This window comes from Schistocerca americana, chromosome 5 (genome assembly GCF_021461395.2).
Source record: "Schistocerca americana isolate TAMUIC-IGC-003095 chromosome 5, iqSchAmer2.1, whole genome shotgun sequence".
Classification (NCBI taxonomy): Eukaryota; Metazoa; Arthropoda; class Insecta; order Orthoptera; family Acrididae; genus Schistocerca; species Schistocerca americana.
The window spans coordinates 349016359-349035948 of record NC_060123.1 but is presented as its reverse complement, the minus strand read 5'-3'; the positions used below and the strand labels follow the sequence as shown (position 1 = coordinate 349035948).

General features: G+C 43.3%; 1 protein-coding gene across 1 annotated transcript in view; it reads right to left on the bottom strand.

The window, feature by feature from the left end:
- LOC124616368 (Down syndrome cell adhesion molecule-like protein Dscam2) overlaps positions 1-19590 on the bottom strand; it is a 445499-nt gene that overhangs the window by 410190 nt on the left and 15719 nt on the right. The window contains exon 2 of the mRNA XM_047144679.1: positions 17038-17327. Within this exon, the coding sequence (XP_047000635.1) occupies positions 17038-17327 (290 nt within the window). The remainder of the gene's footprint in view (positions 1-17037; positions 17328-19590) is intronic.

Below are 19590 nucleotides of genomic sequence, written 5' to 3'. Positions count from 1 at the left end.
TTTGTGATGTCCTTAGGTTAGTTAGGTTTAACTAGTTCTAAGTTCTAGGGGACTAATAACCTCAGCAGTTGAGTCCCATAGTGCTCAGAGCCATTTGAACCTTCGTAGAAGCTTTCCATCCCAGCGAGTCGAGAGCTCGCACGATCATGTTTGGCGGTGTAAATGTGAGGTGGGAGGCAGTGCGTAAGTCGTCTAGGGAACAGGAGGTGAAAGTGCTTGTGTTGTTTAAGTGAATGAAGAAATATGTGTAGGTTCGATTCTTTTAGGCGAACAATGTAACCAGAAAAACTCGAGAACAATGAAACAACATTTCAAACAGTAGTAAAATGCCAATTTTTTTCCTTTTTGTGTGCTGTATCCATCAGTTAACTGTTGCAGACGACACTGAACAACCAAGTAAATTAATGGCTCTGAGCACTATGGGACTTAACATCTGAGGTCATCAGTCCCCTAGAACGTAGAACTACTTAACCCTAACCAATCTAAGGACATCACACACATCCATGCCCGAGGCAGGATTTGAACCTGCGACCGTAGCGCTCGCGCGGTTCCACACTGAAGCGCCTAGAACCGCTCGGCCACACCGGCCGGCCAAGTAAATTAATACGAGGCTGAGCAGATGCCCCATGGTACACAAAACAGATCACGTCACTATTGAAGATGCAACGAGAAAAGCCTTGCATTCTGGGAACCTTACGAGGTGGGACCGATGGATGGCATCGAAAAAGTTCAAATACGGGGCAGATCGTTTTGCGTTCTCGTGAAATAAGGGGGAGAGTGTCACGGACATGATAAGCGAGTTCAGGCGGCAGTCATTAAAACCAAGCCGTTTTCCGTTGGGAATTTCAAACTTTCTCTTTCGAATGAGAAAATATGTTTTTTTTTACTCCTCCTACTTTGGGAGAACAGACCAACCATCGTAATAAAATAGCAAACATCAGAGTTCGCATGGAAAGATTTAATTTTAGTATTTTATCCATCCTCATAAACTGTAATCGGTTATAACAAAATAATAAGCAACCAGTTGCATAAAATAAATTCAATTTATTTACCGATTTCAGGCACTTAGTGCCCTTCTTCAGGAGGTTACACCAATTGCATTATTTGCGAGTGTCAACAATATCTGGGACTTGTCGTCTTACGTCCCGATTACTCAAAATCACCTGTAACACGTAGTAGGTGGGTAGGGCACAAAAACAGACACTTTACGATGATTTAGCATATTATTTCATAGCTCGTGAATTTGTGTGGCAGCTTGTGCACATAAAAAAATGTAGCCTCTGCACGTTTCTACATTGTCTGTAACGGCGATACGCACTTTTGCTTACTTCTCGTTTGTTCACCCACGCACTGCTTTCCCATCCGCAATCAAACACCGGAAATCTGCTGTCCTCACTAGCTCTCAACTAGCTGGAATGGAAAGTATGAACGAAGGGTACCTACGAGATCGGATGCAGATTCTTTGAAAGAGTGGCATGAGAGAGATTACCAACCTGACCGTCTATAATGAAGCAACTTCACATAAAATGCATTCTTGTTACGGAGAGCCTGTCTTTTTGCTGGCCTAACCTCTCTGCCAGCAGTCCAAGAACGAACAAACTGTAGGGTGTGCACGAACGATGGAAAATGGCTAATGCGTTCTCTTCACAGACAGTAATAGAATACAGTGAGACACGGCCAGTTATTTGATCTTTCCGTCATGCTCTCGTAATCGCACACTGAATGCTGGCAATGCGTGGGATGTTATAGGTGGAAAGCCAATTTTTGATCATGACGTTGTCTTGAAAATCGATACAAAAGCAAGTGACTACGACTGTGTCCCGAATATAGATATTTTTCCTCATTGTAAACTATAATAAACATAGTATTATGAGAACGTAGTTGTTACTAAAGACACAATAAAACAAAAAGAGTCGTCGACCATTTAATTCGCACGCAAAATCGAGCGTGGCAGGTGGAGTCAACAGAATACTAATATTGGCTGCTGCGCCCTAAAAGACATTCTTCAAGTGTCTTCTGAGATCCATGTCTTATATCCAACAAATATTTCTTGAATGACATATTTCTCGCAGACACAGTCTAACTGAATCAGTATTAAATTCCTGTACAAGTGAACTTTTTTTAGAGTAACCCTTTGTCAACAGTCACACTTGAAGAGCTTCATTATTAACAGTGTTTACACACAAAGGTCATAGTACAAGTACATACGAAGTGTCGCACCCTGAAAAACCAAACAACTGTCAAACAGTTATCTGGGTGTAGTGTTATTCATATGAAAACGTGCGAAATTTTTCTAAGTGTTTGAGAATCGTGTAACTGAGGCCGTACTTGGGTACCAGGCCCGTGTTCACCTAGTCATATGGGGGAAACAGCCTAAAAACCACACGCAGGCCCGCCGGACACCGAACCTCTTCCTTAGCCCGCCCGGAGGGTTCGATCCGGGGCAGTCACACCTGTCCGAATCCTGGAAGCCTGACTCTGACACACACGGCTATTCGCGCAGCTCGGAATTATTTTTCCCATGACATCTGTAAGAGAGCTCTGTTAATTCTGCATATATTATCCCTAGCAGGTTGTTATAGCTGTACCTCGAAACGTCTCCACAGAATCCTGGTGCAGCTGCAGCGATATTCTGTTCGTGGAGATAATATTAAAATAATATTCAAGTACTGAATTTCTATCGGGTACTACACATCTCCCCATCACCGACATAAATACACTGAGACAAGTAAATACGATCGGGAGAGAGGAAGGTGAGGGTAGAGTCTAAGGGCCGTTGGATCATGAAACTGGGATAACCATATACTTGTAATAGAGTCTCTTCCGAAAGAATTTATGGATCCGCTACAAGTATGATGACGCCAGCCTGTCAGGAGCACCATTATAAAGGGAAGGAAGTATCTAAGAAATAAAATAATCGAAATGCGCTTCAAACGAAGATTAATGGACGCTCGAGGGCCAAGACAGCACAAGGCAGACATTTCTCCGTACCAGAAAAAGGAGGCAAGATGTGGACTTGACATCCAATCGACGACGAGGTCACTAGAGACGGAACAAAAACTGGTAATGGATAAAGATAGGGAAGGAAATCGGCCGAACCCTTTTCAAAACAAGCAATCCGTCATAGAAGTTAAGCAATTTAGGGATAGTCAGATGGGAACGTGATACACGTAGTAAGTCGTCGTCCCCCCCCCCCCCCCCCCCCCCCCGACATAAGAAAAAAAGCAACCGCCATTTTAAAGTCTTTTAAACTACACCATCCCGGCGCTGTTTATAAGTTGAATCAGATAATTGCTTGAATCTACTCAATTCTGCCGGAGAGGACAGGTCTGTTTACAATGGACATTGTTTTCTCGTCTGCTAACGAGATAATCAGGAATTTTAAGTGGACATTCTCAATTTAGGTCTATTATGTCAGGGGACAACAAAAGACAAATATACAGACTACTAGATTTAGAGTATAACGGATTGTCCACAGTAAGTTACCAGTTTCGAAGAACTTGCTGGATGGTGGAGGAAGCAGTACCAATACTTCTTTGACCTTACGTAAACCAGGAAACATATAGCGATGAAAACCGATACTTCTTCCAGCGAGGTTACGAGTACTTTATTCGTAAGTAGCAGTCCGTGGAAACCAGCAGAAAGAAATTAATTTTATCAGGGTGACTGGATACGGAATCGAATCCAGTGTTCGTCAATACGGGTCTAGAGACTTAACAACAGTGTCATCTCGTTCAGTGATATTCTCTAAGAACCGTAAGTTTTCTTGCAGTTTGATTCGTTAATAGATAACAGTTCTATTAAGCTTCATATGCATGCAAATTTTCACGTCTTAGTGATCTCATGAGTATGCCAGCTTAGTGTCTACAAATAATAGTATTTCGTGGTCGAAGGAAGTTAATGACTAAATTGTTCACAAAGTAAGCTGCCCATTTGGTATCTGTTACTAAAAAATTGATTCTGAGTAATTTGCTGTCGAATTTGTTTGGTGTCCGATATTTGGACTGCAGTGATGGACGAACTTACTCCCAAGGTTCACGTGTCACAGTATTACAGTTCTAACCATGTACCTAAGTGACACATGCACTATTTACCTCCTACCCTTATTACTTCTCATTACACATAAAATAAAACTATGAGAAAGGTCTTTTAAAATTATAAACAGCTCACAATGAACACCGAATTTACTGTGCTTTAACTTCAGAGAAATTGTCGCTGCGTCGTGTGTGGCTCATTCACTGCATATTACCACTTCACAGTTGAGTTAACCATTACTTTCAGGTTCAGTACGGTCGTCATAATATATTGTAGGTTCATTCAGCGAATAAGAAAATAATGTTAATCCATAAATATTACCCATTGGTGCCCGACTGTGGACATCGCCCTGGTCCATGGCCCAATAGGTATGTGCAACTAGGCTCGACTAACTCGTTCACGAGCGCCAAATCGGCGGGCTCCAGAACCATACCTGTGTGGTATGACAACATCCCCATACCATCTGTGCTGTTCCGGCTTGTCAAGAATAAGTAAGGGTCGATCCGGTATATAAACTGCAGTATCGAAACCTCTACCATTACAACAGTTACACTTTGTTCTCATTTGAGACAAAACTCTCGAAAACATTAACTGATATCGGCTTACACTGCTGCTTTCATTTTACGGTTTTGCTGATGGCCAGTGTATGCCGATGACGGTTATTGTTTTAATGATTTTATGACAGTGTCAGATGAAAATGAAGTATTAACAGGTTGCTGTATGTTTCATTCTTCTTACGTTCGTTCGTTTTCAGCAAAGGAAAAATGTTGCTATTAGTCTTTCGTGTTTTATCGGGAGATGAATTCTAAGACCTAATAATGGACGTATGTACGGAATGTGACTATAAAGTTACGCCACAAAACATGATCACGCCAAAGTTGAATGACTAAAAGTTGTGAAACGTCAAGCCTTCTCAGTCGAATGCGGCATCTTTGTAGACAAATCAGCGCGCCTAAAATTCTCTACGATCGAACAGAGAGAAGCTCGTGCTTGTACTGATACTTTCAACAATGTTGAAAATGATCCTAATTTCTTGGAAAGAGCGTTAATATGTGGCGAATGTTCATTTAGAAACTAACGGCCATTCCATGCACTCAAAGGGCCCAATTTCACCGAAAGTTCGAATGAGCAAAACAAGATTCAAAGCGATGATGATTGCTTTTTATCGTTATTCATGGAATTGTGTATCTTCAGTGGGATCCTGAAAGTCAGACTATTAATCAACATTACTACCTTGAGATTCTTGCTTAACTTCGTGAGAAAATCATAAAATAAAGATCCGAAACGTTGAAGAACAAGTCATGGGTTCTGCATCAAGAAAACGCCCCGGCTCATACAGCATTTTCTAAGAGGTTCCTAGCGAAGTACAGTAAAAATTCGCATGGAGCGTTTTGAGGATAGAACAGAGGAGTATATTGAGGCTGACAATTAATTGCCGGCCGCTGTGGCCGAGCGGTTCTAGGCGCTTCAGTCTGGAACCGCGCGACCGCTACGGTCGCAGGTTCGGATCCTGCCTCGCACATGAATGAGTGTGATGCCCTTAGGCTAGTTAGGTTTAAGTAGTTCTAAGTTCTAGGGGACTGATGACCTCAGATGTTGAGTCCCATAGTGCTCAGAGCCATTTGAACCATCTGAACAGTTAAATATGCATGTTTTTGGAATAATATGGTTTAAAGCAACAGTGCTGTTACTTTGTAGATACACGTTGTACAATGTGGTGTATATAGATTCATTCTCCCAAAAATATAAAGAGGCTTTCCATGCTGAATTACCATGTTAAATTAATGTAATCTATCCCTCCTTTGTGTGTGTATGTACTGGATTAAAGTAGATTACGATTGTCAGTGTTTTGCCTACGTCCATTAAATGATAATAACAATAAATAACCACTCTCCTGGACGGAGTCTTATTGCCAGTTAACCTTATTCCGCTCCATTTCCTTCTGATAGTTTTGGTAATGGTCCCAGAAACAATCAAAGAAAATGCACAACAAATGCATGAATGAAAGCAAAAAGTTCGTCGCTCCATGGTCGTGCCGGATATAGCGCATCCGTTGCGTTTGTGTTGTTGATTTTGTTCTATTTGGTTGGATCAGTTAAAAAACGGTAGGGCTTAGAGGTGTTACTTTAACAAGTCGGTGTCCGGTACGACCTTTGGAGATTCAGTGAACGACTTATCCACGAGGCAAAATACGGCGCATAAAACCTTGCCTAGTGTACTACCTTAAGTATAATTCCCCCCTTTTCCGTAGCGAGTCTGTTCGGGTTTGTAACTGGAAGCACAAAGAAGTACCCGAGGGCAAATTAATACACCCCTTTCGCCGTTTCTTCCAGACAAATACTGGCCCATGATTTGCAGTGGGACAGGTGACAGAGAAAATAAATAAATCGCCAGGTCCTGATGGGATTCCAATTCGGTTTTACAGAGAGTACTCTGCTGCATTAGCTCCTTACTTAGCTTGCATTTATCGCGAATCTCTTGCCCAACGTAAAGTCCCGAGTGACTGGAAAAAAGCGCAGGTGACGCCTGTATATAAGAAGGGTAGAAGTACGGATCCTCAGAATTATAGACCAATATCCTTAACATCGGTTTGTTGCAGGATTCTCGAACATATTCTCAGTTCGAATATAATGAATTTCCTTGAGACAGAGAAGTTGCTGTCCAAGCATCAGCACGGGTTTAGAAAGCATCGCTCCTGCGAAACGCAACTCGCCCTTTTTTCACATCGTATCTTGCGAACCATGGATGAAGGGTATCAGACGGATGCCATATTCCTTGACTTCCGGAAAACGTTTGACTCGGTGCCCCACTGCAGACTACTAACTAAGGTACGAGCATATGGGATTGGTCCCCAAGCGAGTGAGTGGCTCGAAGACTTCTTAAGTAATAGAACCTAGTACGTTGACCTCGATGGTGAGTGTTCATCGGAGGTGAGGATATCATCTGGAGTGCCCCAGGGAAGTGTGATAGGTTCGCTGTTGTTTTCTATCTACATAAATGATATTTTGGATGGGGTGGATAGCAATGTGCGGCTGCTTGCTGATGATGCTGTGGTGTACGGGAAGGTGTCGTCGTTGAGTGACTGTAGGAGGATACAAGATGACTTGGGCAGGATTTGTGACTGGTGTAAAGAATGGCAGCTAACTCTAAATATAGATAAATGTAAATTAATGCAGATGAATAGGAAAAAGAATCCTTTAATGTTTGAATACTCCATTAGTAGTGTAGCGCTTGACACAGTCACGTCGATTAAATATTTGGGCGTAACATTGCAGAGCGATATGAAGTGGGACAAGCATGTTATGGCAGTTGTGGGGAAGCCGGATAGTCGTCTTCGATTCATTGGTAGAATTTTGGGAAGAAGTGGTTCATCTGTAAAGGAGACCGCTTATAGAACGCTGGTGCGACGTATTCGTGAGTACTGCTCGAGCGTTTGGGATCCCTATCAGGTCGGATTGAGGGAGGACATAGAAGCAATTCAGAGGCGGGCTGCTAGATTTGTTACTGGTAGGTTTGATCATCACGCGAGTGTTACGGAAATGCTTCAGGAACTCGGGTGAGAGTCTCTAGAGGAAAGGAGGCGTTCTTTTCGTGAATCGCTACTGAGGAAATTTAAAGAACCAGCATTTGAGGCTGACTGCAGTACAATTTTACTGCCACCAACTTACATTTCGCGGAAAGACCACAAATATAAGAGAGATTAGGGCTCGTACAGAGGCATATAGGCAGTCATTTTTCACTCGCTCTGTTTGGGAGTGGAACAGGGAGAGAAGATGCTAGTTGTAGTACGAGGTACGCTCCGCCACGCACCGTATGGTGGATTGCGGAGTATGTATGTTGTAGAGGGGGGACGGGGGGGGGGGGAAGGATTGAGAAGGGGAAGGTGCGCCTGTCAATAGAGACAGAACGTGTAAACAAAGTGGGAGAAAGGCAAAAAGTAATACAGTGGTCAGATATTGGCTGTAGAAAGAGTATCGGTTGGATTTTCAAGTTTTGTGTGTGTGTGTGTGTGTGTGCGCGCATGTGTGTATGTAGAGAGAGAGAGAAAGAGAGAGAGAGAGAGAGAGAGAGAGAGAGGGAGAGATGGGAGAGGGGAAAAAAAGGAAGAGAGCGAGCTAGAGAGAGAGAGAGAGAGAGAGAGAGAGAGAGAGAAGAGACAGAGGTGTGTGTTGGGCGTGCAAACCGTTCGCCTGCTCCTAACGAGATGCTTAGTGCCGCTAAATTGCGCTAATCAGCGGTTCCTGCGCGGCCACCCCGGCTTTTTCTGGCGCGCAGTCTATCGCGCGTAATGACGGCGGAGCACCCCGCCCACGCCGGCACTGCCGCTCGCAGTTTTCACTGGCTGCGGCGGGGCTGTGGCGAGCGAGGAGGGCGCGCCCGGTTATCAGTGGCAACGATTCACCGCAGCCGGCGACGCGACAACTGCGCCGCTCTGACGAGGCGTGTGCGCAAACATTCGCCCCCGCCGCCGGCCCCTACCGCCGCTACCGCCGCTCTGTGTTAACACAGCGCTGTGCATCGGTCCAGAAGGCAGCGCTGGTAGCGATTGCGCGACGCGAGCCGTTATGATACGAAAATGTTCCTCCGCACTTGACTACTAGCTCTATTGGCAGTTCGCTTTTTAGAACAAGAACGCAGAGCAAGCCCCATAAGCACACAAGCATTTTATCCTGAAGAAAATATAGGCCATAGCTGAAACAAGTTGAGACAAAATAACGAAAGTAAGAGATGGGAAAAAACATTTCTGTCGAGTGTCACGTAAATTCAACATATTATTGAAAACACAGTTCCAGACAAAAAAGGTGTGTTCGAATTTGGAACACTTCTGAAATATATGGATTTGATTTGTCAGTGTGGTACAGCACAGGTAATGTCAATACAGAGTTTAGTTACTTAAAGTACACTACTGGCCATTAAAATTGCTACGCCATGAAGATGACATGCTACAGACTCGATATTTAACCGACAGGAAGAAGATGCTGTGCTATGCAAATGATTAGCGTTTCAGAGCATTCACACAAGGTTGGCGCCGGTGACGATACCTACAACGTGCTGACATGAGGAAAGTTTCCAACCGATTTCTCACACACAAACAGCAGTTTACCGGCGTTGCCTGGTGAATTGTTGTTGTGATGCCTCGTGTAAGGAGGAGAAATGCGTACCATCACGTTTCCGACTTTGATAAAGGTCGGATTATAGCCTATCGCGATCGCGGTTTATCATATCGCGACATTTCTGCTCTCGTTGGTCAAGATCCAATGGCTGTTAGCAGAATATAGAATCGGTGGATTCAGGAGGGTAATACGGAACGCCGTGCTGGATCCCAACGGCCTCGTATCACTAGCAGTCGAGATGACAGGCATCTTATCTGCATGGCTGTAACGGATCGTGCAGCCACGTCTCGATCCCTGAGTCAACAGGTGGGGACGTTTGCAAGACAACAACCATCTGCACGAACAGTTCGACGACGTTTGCAGCAGCATGGGCTATCAACTCGGAGACCATGGGTGCGTTTACCCTTGACGCTGCATCACAGACAGGAGCGCCTGCGATGGTGTACTAAATGACGAACCTGGGTGCACGAATGACAAAACGTCATTTTTCGGACATTTGGCGACATCGCGGTGAAGGCACATTGGAAGCGTGCATTCGTCATCGCCATACTGACATAACACCCGGCGTGATGGTATGGGGTGCCATTGGTTACACGTCTCGGTCACCTCTTGTTCGCATTGACGGCACTTTGAACAGTGGATGTTACATTTAGATGTGTTACGACTCGTGGCTCTACCCTTCATTCGACCCCTACGAAACCCTACATTTCAGCAGGATAATGCACGACCGCATGTTGCAGGTCCTGTACGGGCATTTCTGTATACAGAAAATGTTCGAATGCTGCCCTGGACAGCACATTCGCCAGATCTCTCACCAATTGAAAACGTCTGGTCAATGGTGACCGAGCAACTGGCTCGTCACAATACGCCAGTGACTACTCCTGATGAACTGTCTTATCGTGTTGGAGGTGCATGGGCAGCTGTACCTGTACACGGCATTCAAGCTCTGTTTGACTCAATGCCCAGGCGTATCAAGGCCGTTATTACGGCCAGAGGTGGTTGTTCTGGGTACTGATTTCTCAGGATCTATGCACCCAAATTGCATGAAAATGTAATCACATGTCAGTTCTAGTGTAATATATTTGTCCAATGAATACACGTTTATCATTTTCCTTGGTGTAGCAATTTTAATGGCCAGTAGTGTAACAATAGAGCACATGCTGTCTAATGATGATGATGATGATGATGATGGTGGTGGTGGTGGTGGTGGTGGTGTGTGTGTGTGTGTGTGTGTGTTAATTCAGTTAGTACTGCAGTTATAATCTCGGACTGAGAAAGAAGATGGACAACCCGCAGCGCTGTGGCTTCCATAACAAATAAAGAAAGATTAGCGATTAATGCCCTGTTGTCGGCTCCCGAGGATATCCAAAATGTGATTAGATTCCAGTAGAGATATGAAGGTGGTGACAATGTGAGATGAATAGTTCCTTGATTTATTTATTTCTCGTGATTTACAGGGGGTGGGCAAAAGTACGGAAGCACCAAAAACACAACTCCTCGCCATACCTAATACTGCATAGGAAAACTTTTGGCATTCAAAGAAGCTTACAGTCGCCTCGGAACGGATAAATACAGGCCCTGTATAATTTTCAAGGCAATCATATACTGTTCTTCCTGCAAAATAATGGCAAACTCAGGTAACGATCATTTAGGTGGATAGTGAACACGCACTTCCCCTCCACAGCAGACCATAGATCACAAAGGCTCAATAAAAAAAAAAAAAAGGTTCAAATGCCTCTGAGCACTATGGGACTTATCATATTAGGTCATCAGTCCCCTAGAACTTAGAACTACTTAAACCTAACTAACCTAAGGACATCACACACATCCATGCCCGAGGCAGGATTCGAACCTGCGACCGTAGCAGTCCCGCGGTTCCGGACTGCAGCGCCTAGAACCGCACGGCAAAGGCTCAATAATAATGAGTTCTGGTCACATTGGAAAGTTCACCCCTATGATAATACAAGAAGTTCCGGAAGACGAGAATTGCCTGGACAAGGGCACTGTCGTCCACGAACATAATATAACCATTGGAGAAGAGAAATATACCGTGGAATGATCTCATCACATAATCTTTGGTAGTAATACGACCGTGCGGAGTAACAATGGATCCCATAGAATACGATGATATGAATGCCCAAATCGTCACCAGATCCCCGCCGTGTTTCAATCTTGGGACGCAAGCTCGGCCAGAAGTCAGCAACAGTGTGAAATAAGACTCATCCGACCAAATGACAGTCTTCCACTGCTCTGTAGACCTGGTTTTTTGGCTTCTGCACCACGTTTCTGTGTTACGGGAATTTGCGTCACTGATGAGTGGTTTTGGAATTCCAGCTCGTCTTGGAATCCTGTTTCCATACCTCCATTCGTGTTGTTCTGGACGTGACAGGGTTCGCGAGTACAGCATACCGTTCGGCAGTGACTTTTACAGCTGCCATCACCTCATTTTTCGTCACAATTGTCTTCAATAATCGTGCGTCACGATCACTCAACAAACAGCTTTGCCCGCATTATGACTTAGCAAATAATGTTTTTTCTTTTTTCCCTGCATGCTATATAAATCTTCGACGTCATGCCTTTTGAAACACCAAACATTTCGGCTACGTTGGTTACGGAAGCACCGCCCTACGAGCACCAACAATATAATCACGTTCGAATTCACGTAGCTCCGACATAACGCACTCACATCTTAACAGAACACTGTTCTGACCACGTCTTACACTTGCACCGTACTGAGTACATTGCACAGGTGCCGTTCGTAGTCAAACGCAACAGTGCAACCTGCAGGCCTGGTTCAAATTTGTTCAAGGATGCATTTCTCGGGGAGTTTCCATTTTTTTCTAAATCCTGAACATGTGATAAGGTGTCCTATTAGCGATGTGACGGTGAAATAGAAACCTCAGTCCTACCGTGTGTTACAAATATTTACACCTGACAGCCGTCCACTATGACCTAGCGGTTCTAGGCGCTTCAATCCGAACCGCGCTGCTGCTATGGTCGCAGGTTCGAATCCTGCCTCGGGCATGGGTGTGTGTGATGTCCTTATGTTAGTTAGGTTTAATATTTTGAAGAATCAGCCTCAGTTAGTCTATCGCAGTTGCTGACGGGGCCATAATATGCTAAAAGTTCTTAGTTAGGTTTAAGTAGTTCTAAGTCTAGGGGATTGATGACCTCAGATGTTAAGTCCCATAGTGTTTAGAGCCATTTGAACCATTTACACCTGATGATGTGCGCACAAGACAGTGCATGTGGAATAACATTTGTTACTTGGATTTGACGTATGCCTAAGTATTGGATGCATTATCACTAAGTACTACTTGGGTTTTCCTAGAGGTGGCCTTGTTTTATCTACGATGTCTGTAGTGCTCTACGGCTGCTTGGAACCACAATGATGCCAATAAAAAGGTTCTTTATGAAAATTTATCTTATCTTTACCAGTTCCGTACCTATATCCAACTCTTACATACGATTACTTATGTCTATTTAGCGAATGCATAATTGCACTAATGGAAATAGAAAGTGTTGCACTATGTCCGATATTTATCAAACTTTGTGGAGATATTCTCACATTACTGGTATTAAATGATTAAAGTTTCATTCTATTCGTATCTGATGTCCGCCATCAATATCAGTATGACGTGTGACCACCAAAGGCACAAATACACTCTTGTGCTCTATGTGACACGGAAGCAAATAGACTCAAAATATCATCTTGAGGTATTTGTTATCAAACGAAAAGCGTTATGTGGCAGTTCATGAAGATTTATGACCGGAGGCTGGTATGAAAGTTTGCGTATTCCCATCGTGTGCTCTGTGGATGGCTAATCAGGAAACCGGGCAGGCCAGACAACGATCCGGCGTTTGTTATATGAACTGCAGGATGCATTTTCACATTTTCCCGCTAGAATCTTCCATTTGGTAATATGGTCATAACGCGTATGACAACAAAGTTTACCATGTTTTCTAAATACCGTCTAGCATTCAGCCTCCAATCAACAATTAGCAAGTTAGAACTGTTGTCGTGTCCAGTGGCTTCCTACGCTCTGATTACAGAAGTTGAAGCGATATGCATCTGGAGAATCACTGTTTCCTGTGTCCTTTCACTGGATCATCTCCATACACTTTGTTTCTGTTGGTCAGATAGAAACAAAGGCACCATAGATGCCACCCGGTGAACCGGGTGACTTTGGCTTTAATCATGCAAGTCTCTGTTATCCGTGGCATGGCGTCAGAGTTAAACAACGTATGCCAACTCGAGATTTGAACCAGGCTTCCAGTGATCTGTTCTCTACGGTTCGTGGTCACACAATGCCAGTAAGCTCTGTCCAGATGAAAACTGTTGTCATCTGTATGTTCGTCAGACCCATTCAAACAATCCTACGATCTCTTTTGTGGAGCCGGCAGCGGTGGCCGAGCGGTTCTAGGCGCTTCAGTCCGGAACCGCGCGACTGCTACGGTCGCAAGTTCGAATCCTGCCTCGGGCATGGATGTGTGTGATTTCCTTAGGTTAGTTAGATTTAGGTAGTTCTAGGTTCTCGGGCACTGATCACCTAAGATGTTGAGTCCCATAGTGCTCAGAGCTATTTTTTTGAACCCATCCTTTCTGGAAGATTACATTACTGCTCTGCGTGTCACATTGTTATCCTGATTCCGTCTAGTCACCACTCATTCTGTAATCGTTGCACAACAAAAATTCATCTATGCGATCTGTCGGTGTGATTCTTGTGACTTCTTCAAGGAAATGATCCGACTTTTCTCAAACTCGGAAGTATGGCTATAAAGTGCATGTTGTATGGACACGCCGTTCGGAAAGTTCCAAAAATGTTACGCCCACCCTATATTCATCACGTACTGACTCCATAATTAATCTGTAGAAATGGCTGTGGTGTTGACTGTGGCCTAGGCCTTACGTCTTTGGCTGGTAATCAAAGCGTCCTGGGTTCCGCGTTCGCGAAGCTTAAATTTAAAATAAAAATCATCAGAAATGGCGGCCGAAGACTTCCGGTAGGACAAGTCACCCTCGTTCTGCTCCTGTTCTAGTCAAAGAGGACGGGGGAGCTGAAAAGGGATCGGGGCACCTTCTTGCTCTTGGGGTGAGAAGCTGCCCTAAATATAAGGAAGAATCAGCACTGATTAACGGATGGGGATGCGAAGGTAATGGAAACTCCTGCATTAAAGACACATAATGTACATGCAGAAGACATGTGGCCTGTAATTAAAAAGAGAGATAGTAATTATGGCCCCATTGGAAAAAGAATCCGGCTTATCTCCCCAGTCAGATTTCTGGGAGATTTAGTAGAGTGGATCGAAGCTTATGAGAATCGTTAGGAAGAATCAGCTCGAAGGGAAGTGCTGTACCGAAGCACTGAGGAATGATTATCTGCGTTTGAAGTCCTCTGAGGCTGTGGAGTGTAGATACTGTGATAATGTACACCACGCAGTATGTAGTTGAATTGAAGAGCAGATGACGTCTCAAAAAAGACCACTCACAGAAGTTGGAGAAACAAAGTAGTTTAACCTCGAAGAAACACTGAAGAATGGAGAACGCTGACAGGGTGAAAGGACATGTGTTAAGACGTTAGTTAAAATTACCATGATACCAGAGGAAGATGTAAGAGGGTAACAACTGTAGGAAAGACAGCGACAGGAATACATGTACCGAGCAAAGTCAGGACATAGGATGCAAGTGATACTTTGAAATAAAGAGGTTGGAACAAGAGAGGAATTCGTGACTGGCCGCATCAAACCAGTCAGAAGACTGACTAAAAGAAAAAAAAAAGGTCAACAATTTGTAAATACAGAAAATATGCTAACGTAAGGATGAAATTTTAAGCAACGTATCCGAAAGTCATGGAAGTATAATAGTGTCAGTTGGTCAGCCTTTGGTCAAGGTGTTCATGATGAAACACTTTCTGTTTTCGTCACTGTGCTTCTCAATTTATCATGAAGGCAAAGCATGTTGTTGAAAACTAAAATAAAAAGATACAAATATTCTGAGACTCATTTTAATATGGAAAGCAGATGATGAAATTGATATATGCCCGAACTCATTACCAAAAGTCATATTTGGCAACGATGTGTATGGAGAAATGGTAAGCATTTGTGCAGGGAAGAATCCTGTTTTCGGCCGACAAACATATAAAGAAATACAATAACCACCCTTAATTATCCATCATAATAGATGGTGGGAACGCAGCCACGGATAGTAATAGCAATAAATTAAACAACTTGAGACTATTTCATTTATTGTTAATGACCAACTCTTTATTGGCAAGCTAGTCTGCTTCGACCCTCCATTCTGGCTTTCAGTGTAGGTCGTAAGAGGACGACATTGAACATTTTTTAAAAAATAAAACAAAGATTAGTTAAAAAAATTTTAAATGATGTTGTTGTTTTTCAAGGTACTCCCCTTTAACATTATTACATTTTTACATTTCAGGGAATCACTCCTTAAAGCAATCTGGCACTCCGGAAACCAAGTTTGTATAACGTTCCGCAGTTGTGATGACGAAAAAGTGATTATACGCATTGAATCTTTCATTTATGGGAACAGAGAACCCACAAGGTGTTAGGTCAGGGAGGGTCCATCGTTGTGACCTTTAGGGGATCCTGATAGTTAATTGTTAGTTTCGCTGTATGCGACAACTCGTTGTCGTGATGCGAAATTATCTCTTATTCTGGAGGTTTTTCACGAACTTTTCCAAAAAAATGAGGTAGACAGACATTTGTGTACCAGTCCGCAGTATCGACACTTCTGTCTTCTGATGCAATGCAATATAGCCCACCAGCTTCTTACTAGAAGGGCGAGTTCATCGGGATTTTCTAGGCTTACATTCTGTACGGAAAACCCACTGAGCCGTTCGACTTTTTTGTTCTGTGTCATAACAATAAATCCTAATTTCATGGACAAAACCGATGTTCCAAACGAAATTTGAAGTGCATTGTTGGAATTTTTCTGCGCCAGTCAGTGTAGTTTTTGATAGACAGTTGCTGCATGTGGAATCCACATACCAGAAAGTTTTGTCACTTGTGTCAATTTTTTTGTATTTGATTCATAGCAGTATCCGTTGTTACCCGAAGAAACCCATAGGATGTCCGTAGATTTTCTTGACGCATCGCTCGAACAGCAGTAATATTTTCAACTGTAACAGCCGTTGGAGCCATTCACGATATTCGTCATGCGAAATTCTCTCTTATTCTGGAGGTTTTTCACGAACTTTTTCAAAAAAATTACTGTAGACAGACATTTGTGTACCAGTCCGCAGTAGCGGCACTTCTGTCTTCTGATGCAATGCAATATAGTTCACCAGATCTCTCTGAAGTCGCTATACCAGTTATAAATTTTTGTGTTAGATGTGGTTTATTCGCCAACTGTATTTCTGAGCCATTCTTAGCTTTGTTTAGGCCTTAATAGAGATTTAAAATAGTAAAGAAAATCATAATCCCGAAATGTTATGGTGTCACATTCGTTTCTCAAATGGTTCAAATGGCTCTAAGCAATATGCGACTCAACAGATGAGGTCATCAGTCCCCTAGAACTTAGAACTACTTAAACCTAACTAACCTAAGGACATCACACACATCCATGCCCGAGGCAGGATTCGAACCTGCGACCGTAGCGGTCGCGCGGTTTGAGACTGAAGCTCCTAGAACCGCTCGGCCACAGCGGCCGACCCATTCGTTTTTCGGTGCATAAAAAAATCTTTTAATGACGATGATTAACAACTTATTAGAGCAATTCGAACAAACTACATGACAGTCTACCCGCAAGACATTAGTAAGTAGTTGTCAAATACAAACAAACTTCGTTTGTCTTTGTCATTACAAAAAGTTTCAGAGTACGGCTTGTATTATCTCCGTACTGTAAGCTGAGCGTCCGACGTCTTACAAAGGACGCTGTTGGAAGATGCACGTCTCAGCAGAGTGGAAGCATCCGCTATTAGGTGGAACAAAGTGGATGAATGGCTGTGTGGCGCCGGAAGGCGGCTGAGTGTCCCCGGAGCGTTAGCGGCCCTCCGGTGGCCGTCGTGAAAAATGCGGGGGCGGTGTCTGCGGCCGGCTGCCGCTGATGGCCTTCCCGTGTCGGAGGCGGCACTGCGGGGGCTGGGCCCACAGCCCCACGCGCCGGCGCTGCCCTGCCCGGCTTCCGTAAGCACGGGGGCGAGGGCGATGGCCAGCCTGCATGATGCCTCGAATGTCTCAGCTCACATTCTGTGGCCTGTGTACTTGTTTTTCGCACTTATCTAGAACAGTATCCTTTAAAGAGGTAATCACAGAGAGGAAAGTTTTATCACGTTCCATTCCGTATGGAACACATGTGCTCAGCGACTGTATTTACTAAAACTGAGAATGTATGGTAATCAGCCGCTAGTAATCTACTTTTCTCGCTTTAGAAAGAAAGAATGTGACTGAAAAATATGATTTTGCCACCCACTTGCTTCAAAGTGGCCATTATCAAATACAACACTGTTGAACATACTGTAATTAGACTTTGTGAAGTCTAATTATACCCAACACTGTTGTGCTTGGTACCGGCTTGAGGACTAAATCATGAGTAATATAAAATAAAAAAAATGTAGATTCAAATGGCTGAAATATCATATAAACAAAGTTTTTTTTTTACGTCAACCGCCAGCATACTTTAAAGGTTAGTGGTAAACCAACAGTTACATGATTCTGTGGGAAATCTAGGTCTGAATTTATTGTAAAGCATAATTTGGCATGTATCTTATAATGTACCACTGCTGGTACATGGATTTCTAAAGCTTCTGGTGTGTATTTTTAATTGTAGCTGGTGTTAAAATTAAATCAGTTGTGTTTTAAATAGTTTTTAGCATAGTTTTACTCCTGCAAATAAAAGTAATTGTATACTTTTTATTATTTATATACGTATTTACACAGCAAAATGTACAACCTACTGTTAGTTCACACAGCAACCATCGACGCAGGTCTATCAGCGAATAAGCAGCGACTGCCTTTTGAATAATACGTATCTTACCTAATTTTAGCAATGTTTTCATTTGTAGTGTTTGATGTTTTCCAAATATTAGCCAACATTGTATGAACAAGCCCAGAAAATTCTGTAGATTAAACTATATATTTACAGAGAGCTCTGCACACCATTGTGACACACACCGAGGTTAGCTGTATAATAACTGAAGCAACAGCTTCATTGTGAAATACTGACGTGGATAGTCTGTAGGGATTAATTGTTACTTTCTCATCTGCTCTTGGTTCAAATGGCTCTGAGCACTATGGGATTTACCATCTAAGGTCATCGGTCCCCTAGACTAGGCGCTTCAGTCTGGAACCGCGCGACCGCTATGGTCGCAGGTTCGAATCCTGCCTCAGGCATGGATGTGTTTGCTATCCCTAGGTTAGTTAGGTTTAAGTAGTTCTAACTTCTAGGGGACTAAATGGTTCAAATGGCTCTGAGTACTATGGGACTTAACACCATCAGTCCCCATCTGTGTGATGTCCTTAGGTTAGTTAGGTTTAAGTAGTTCTAAGTTCTAGGGGACTGATTACCACAGATGTTACGTCCCATAGTGTTCAGAGCCATTTGAACCATTTAGTCCCCTAGAACTTAGAAATACTTAAACCTAACTAACCTAAGGACAGCACACACATCCATGCCCGAGGGAGGATTCGAACCTGCGACCGTAGCGGTCACGCGGTTCCAGTCTAAAGCGCCTTGAACGGCTCGGCCCCAGTGGCCGGCATCTGCTCTTGTACAAAGCTTGTAAACGTATAATATGTTTTGATTCATGCATGTGTCTTATCGTAATGCACTTTTATATGTTTTTATCACTGATCATGGCCACACGGTTGTTGCTAAGTCTGCAATAAAAAGATTATTACGACTGACGACTGCACTTTTCTCAATTTTAAGAAGATACGTCTTCCTGCACCTTAATACTGAACGATCTGAAAGTATGCACTATCTAACGATTTATGCAGGGTGATTCAGCTGCCCCTACCAATGGGATTTATGCAACCCATAACGCTTTCAAAAAGCACGTACGAGATTTTCATATTCTCTCGCTCGCTACGTTCAAACTATTAGTCCTACAGAAAAAAGTCAGCAGGATCTTTTGTAAGGAATTTAATGTAGTTAAATTTTGCACTGGGATATGTTTGCGCTGCATGCCACGGTTTTCGAGTCATTCGGAAAAAACGCGTTTGAAGGTCACTTCTGTATGTTTTATTTGAATAATTCAGAATCTATGGCCTGTAGCAGAAACGTATCTCAGTACAAAATTTAACCAAATTACATTTCCTACGAAAAGATCCGGTTCATTTCTTTCTGTAGAATTATTGTTTGCTCGTAGCGAGCGAGAGAATATGAAGATCTTGTACATGGTATTTGAAGGTATTGCGGGTTGTGTAAAACCCACCAGTAGCGTATCTGTGCAGCCGGCCGAAGCGGCCGAGCAGTTCT